This window comes from Carya illinoinensis, chromosome 2 (genome assembly GCF_018687715.1).
Source record: "Carya illinoinensis cultivar Pawnee chromosome 2, C.illinoinensisPawnee_v1, whole genome shotgun sequence".
Taxonomy (NCBI): domain Eukaryota; kingdom Viridiplantae; phylum Streptophyta; class Magnoliopsida; order Fagales; family Juglandaceae; genus Carya; species Carya illinoinensis.
This window is the reverse complement of record NC_056753.1, coordinates 4,942,332-4,947,433: the sequence shown is the minus strand read 5'-3', so window position 1 is coordinate 4,947,433 and position 5,102 is coordinate 4,942,332. Positions and strand designations below refer to the sequence as shown.

The 5,102-nt window shown below is 35.3% G+C and overlaps 1 protein-coding gene across 1 annotated transcript; it reads right to left on the bottom strand.

The window, feature by feature from the left end:
* Positions 1-1,598: 1,598 nt before the first annotated feature.
* Positions 1,599-3,848, bottom strand: LOC122298417 ((+)-neomenthol dehydrogenase-like). Its single transcript, XM_043108149.1, has 5 exons — positions 3,692-3,848; positions 3,360-3,606; positions 3,218-3,262; positions 2,562-2,735; positions 1,599-2,201 (listed from the first exon to the last, which is right to left on the bottom strand). Exons 1-5 carry the CDS (start codon positions 3,709-3,711, stop codon positions 1,824-1,826), a joined length of 864 nt encoding a protein of 287 aa, XP_042964083.1. The 5' UTR covers positions 3,712-3,848; the 3' UTR covers positions 1,599-1,823.
* Between the last annotated feature and the right edge of the window lie 1,254 nt (positions 3,849-5,102).

Below are 5,102 nucleotides of genomic sequence, written 5' to 3'. Positions count from 1 at the left end.
TCTGGATCTCATGTCGTAGCTTTAGCGAGAGGAAGAAGAAGATGGACCCTGCTATAGTTATTGTTGATTAACCTTTTGGTTTGCAATGCCTCCAGTACAAGATAAATGGATGAATATAGGTTCTCCGATCTTTAGGAATCACAACTTTTATATTATAGAAAAAAGTAAAGCATACCTAGAAAAAGATTATAGTGATCTCGAAAAACACAAAGATGGGTCAAAAACTAGCCACAAAGTAAGTAAAGGAAAAAAAATGCCCTTTATTGAAGACGGATCAGAGAGGAGTGAATGAAGCAATTCCAAACTCCGAAAACCATCATTGTCTGGAAAAAAAAATAAATGGGGGAATTGATGAAAAAATAATAATAGTAATAATAATAATAACATGAGAAAAAGAAAGAAACCCATGTAGTACTGATCTATTAGTTTTGATTAACTCAAAAAAAAAATTAAAAAATTAAAAAAAAAAAAGTCACCCATGGAGTGGAAGAAAACCCATTAGAATGATCTCCTTGCCCTCTTTTCTACTCAAATTTGCTTGTCGTTGTGATCTATTTCAAATCCTCAATGGGAAATAAGAGCTTCACACCAGTACCACTCTCTTGCACCCCTTGATGAAGAGTATTATTCCCAGTACCACTCGCTTGCCCTCTGTTCTGCTCAAATTCGCTACTTGTTGGACTCAAAATGATGCTCATCACTGTCAGATATGTCTGTGCTAAGGAGAGGTTCAAAGACTTTGTGTTTGGAGAGAGTTGTGATTACCATGGACTGAGGTAGTGTTTTCCTTTGGCTATGTTCTATTTTCTAGCAGCAAAACAGAGGATTGTTCATCCTGCAAGTGGCTACTGGAAACGGTGGCAAGTTATTGAACAACAATGGTGTAGAGCAATAACGCATCGAGGTCATGGGGAAGCCATAGGTTGGGTGTTTAAAGGAGGGTCTTGCATCAACATCCAACTATTGAGCATCCACGATGCCCACAGCATGAAAAGCCGCTCAGAAAGACCCAAAAGTTTATGCGATACCTTGTTAGGGTTTGAGGAGAATAGAGTAATGGGCGCTTGTTATTTTCCTCGGGTGATCGGTTTCAACCGATATAAGGTGTATTAAACCTGTGACCCAATGAACCCGACTTTAGTCGAGTGGGCCCATGTCGGAATTGATCAGGTCTGGGCTTTTCTACACAACCCTAACCGCCATGTTTCATGTATTATATGTTTCTTCTAAAGGTTATGGTTTGAGTAGTTTTATTTGTGACTATATTTGGTTTTGCTTATCCAGATAATTTTAATTGACTGCCACGTAAGCCAAGTGGGAGAATGAAAGAACACTTCTCCTTAGGGGAGACTTAAAGGTGGCTTACGTGCCACACCCTTTCCAATATATTATATATATATTTTTAATAGTTTTATATTCATATTAAAAACTCATGGTAATTAAAATAAAGACACTACTCATTTAAAAATCAACATTTACATTACTTGATGGAAGGAAGCAACACTTGAAAAAATAGTGAATAAGGGTCTTGACTTATCTATATATAAATATCTATGATTATTCATCAGTCATATTCATTAATATAAATAAAGATATGCTGAAAACCTCTACCCAATACTCTCCATATAGAAATCTGTGAGGGTTCACAATCTAGAAACAATTGAATCTTGCGAATACTCAATCAACGATGATTAGAGGCAAGTGTTTTAACTATTCTTTTATTATTAGATATTCTCCCAAATCTTAGGAGTGCTACAGACACAACAGCACACAAGCAAATATGACAAATATTGTCCGTCTGAATATATCGATTGACTTATTATTCAGAAAGAAGACGCATCTTGCCGAACAAAAAACTTGCCAGAAGGACTACCATGTGGGAGCAGGGCTAATCTAACAGCTCTTGCAGCACCTTCTTCAACAGGCAAGATGCCGGTGTTGCCATTTATATCAGTTTTGACATAACCAGGGCATACACAGTTGATGCAGAAACTTGGGTATTTCTTGGCCAAAATTCTGGTGTAGGCATTCACTGCTACTTTTGAGATTGTATGGGCAGATAGAAAAGTTGGCCAGCCTTTGGCTTCCACTGAACCTTCTTTAAAATCTTTTAAAAACTCCTTCAGTATCTCATCCAGTTTCTCTTCCGTAAGTTTTTCAACATCACCTAAAACTCCTTGAGCCCTTTCGTTTCGTATGTTCTGAAACAAGAAGACAGGGAAGAAAATGTGGACAAGAAAAACTAAGATAAATCAACTAAAGCAGACAAGCAGAATTCACCCACGTTTATAGGGAAAATAATTTTCTGATCTGATTCTGGTGTACAGGATTTTTTTCCCCTTAGAATCATTGGGAAATGTTTGAGAGGAAGTGGCAAAATCTGTAACTTTTCATCATTTGCCCAAAATGAATTCATTTAGTTACCAATAATTTTTCATAGTCATCTATTAAAGTCCAACTGGCCTGAATTCACGCGTACCGAGCTAGTGTCAAATTAAGCCAAGTTTCTTACCAAGGTCCTGCCAATTTGTTTCTATGAGGGGAATGTGTTATTGTCATACCTTTATAATCCCGAGGTGGGATGAAACGTTAACAATCCTTGGTGAATCAGACAATTGGAGGAGATGAATGAGTGTTTCAGCCATTCCTCTAGTACCATAGTAGTTTATTTGCAAGCATTCTTCTGCTAACTCATAAGTTTGGGGCAGATTAGCAAAATCAATTTCGGCTCCTGCCTGCAGTAGCAAGAAGTCAATCCACTTGGTAATTATCAGCCACTGCTTCAATGCTCAGGTAGGTTGCAACCATCTACTAAACTTTGATATAAAAAGGAGAATACAAGTACCGTAGCTTAACTCAAATATTCTATACTGGATAAAAGGGAAATAACTCCCAAATTCAGAAGGCTAAGTAGCTTAAGCAAAAAGAAACTTCTTGCTGGCCCTAATAGGCATCAGGCTTAAGCTTTTACAAGGAAAAGTTTGGTTCCAACTTTCAACAGGGGATATTCTGTTTACACCTCCTCAATGGCCATTGGCTAGGTGTAAAAGATAAAGAAGAATTCCCATGTTAGTGGTTTTGCAGAATCTGATTATCCATTATTGGAGTTGAACCATGGCAATTAAAAAAACCGCACAAGACATTTCCTCCAAGGTGCATTCAGTTTAAAACTTGCCTTTACTATGCTGCAGGACACAAATCACTGGAAAGAACTTACCACATCAGCATCTAGTTTCACTCCGTTTATCGCTGCATTGTTCACCTGCACATAGTTTTAGCATTTCCATGAGATTCTCAAGAAGAGTAGATCTGGAAAAATATATAACTCTGAAAGGAAATCAACTTTGAATGATATTTACCAAGATATCAAGTTTCCCAAACTTTGCTTTGATGAAATCTGCCAAAGAAGCAATGCTAGCAGGGTCAGAAACATCGAGCTGATGAAATACCACGTGATCAGAGAGACCATAGTCTTTCAGTTTCTCAACAGCTTCAAGACCTTTCTTCTCATCTCTTGCTGTCAGCATCACTACGATCCCTTTTGAAGCCAACTGTCTAACTATTTCAAAACCAATACCTTTATTTGCTCCTGTAACGACAGCATACCTGAAGGAAATAGTAAGAAAATCCCTGTCAATAATAACAGACATGGCAAATACCAAGAGGTTGGAGGTTGTGACGGTAAGTATACCTCTTTGCTTCCTGTGCCATTGATGATTCAGTCTCGCTTTTGGAACTTTTGGAAAGGAAGGTGTTCTGCAGATATGTCACAAATTTGTTAAGGAGTGGCTGTACAGCCACCGACACGGGACCAAAGACTAGTGTAAAATCTTTTGTTTTTTTAATTTTTTTATGTATTTTAAAAATATTTTTAAATATTTTAAAAAAAAAATTAACAACATCAATAAAAATACTTATTTAATTACTGAGAAAAAAAAAACAATAAATAAAAAAGTAAGATGTCGGGAAGAATGCTCAATACCTGGGATCCAAAATATCCAATGAGAGTTGGCTCTTAAATTTTCGAGCGCGTGGTTGTCCTGTTCCGGAACCGTATTTCATGAAGAAAATCTAACACAATTATAATTATTTTATTAGCAAGAAAATCTATTAAATATTAATCAGGATAGACAAAGCTGGTGGGGATCACAACTAAAAAATTGACAATCAAAAATGAGAAAAAGATATTTTTGCCCAGATAACTTACATAAGAAAAGGGTTAACTGGATTGTATTTAAAAATAAGCACTGCTACACAGCAGTCTCACACTCAATACATCAGTATAAAATAACAGAGAATAAAATAATAAATTTACAATTTTTTAATAGTGTGAAAAAGTGTGATGCTGCTGTATAGATTTATTCTTTAAGAATTAACAAATATAAATCAAATAAATAATATAAAATATAAACAAAATATGAAAATGTAATAAATATTAAGAATAAAGATAAGAGAGAAGCAAATTCAGTATGTTAACAAGGTTCGGCCATATTGCCTACATCCTCGCCTCAAGCTATCCCTTGAGAATCCTCAAATTTACTATTCAACCTTATTTAAGTGGAGATATAAACCCATTACACATTTGAACAACACCACAACAAAATATACGTGTAGAACACCCTCTACACTTGCAATCACCTTACATGTGGTGATTCAACTATTCCCTGTGTAGAACACTTTTTACACGCACAAGAGTTAGACATACCCTTTTACTGATACAAGAGCTGATAGTGGATAGGTTATCAGATAACACTCTTCAATGAGTGAAATAAGAATAATACAACGCAAACTATATGAACAACGCAAACTATATGACCTATCTCAAAATGAACAAGGATTAATTTTCAATGTTTAGATAATAGAGATTGAAAGTTTTAAATGAATATTGCAAAACTTGCAATGATATGTGTATGTTCTTGGTGTTGTAAATTTAAAGCTCTCAAATGATCTATTTATAGACATATGAAACTTCATATTCAAATTTAAAAAGATTCACATATCAAAGACATCTTCATTCTCTTTTCAAAAAATTCAAATAAAAATTTCTTCTTTTTCAATTTGTCAAAGACAACAACATCATTCACTTTTTCAAAAATTCATAT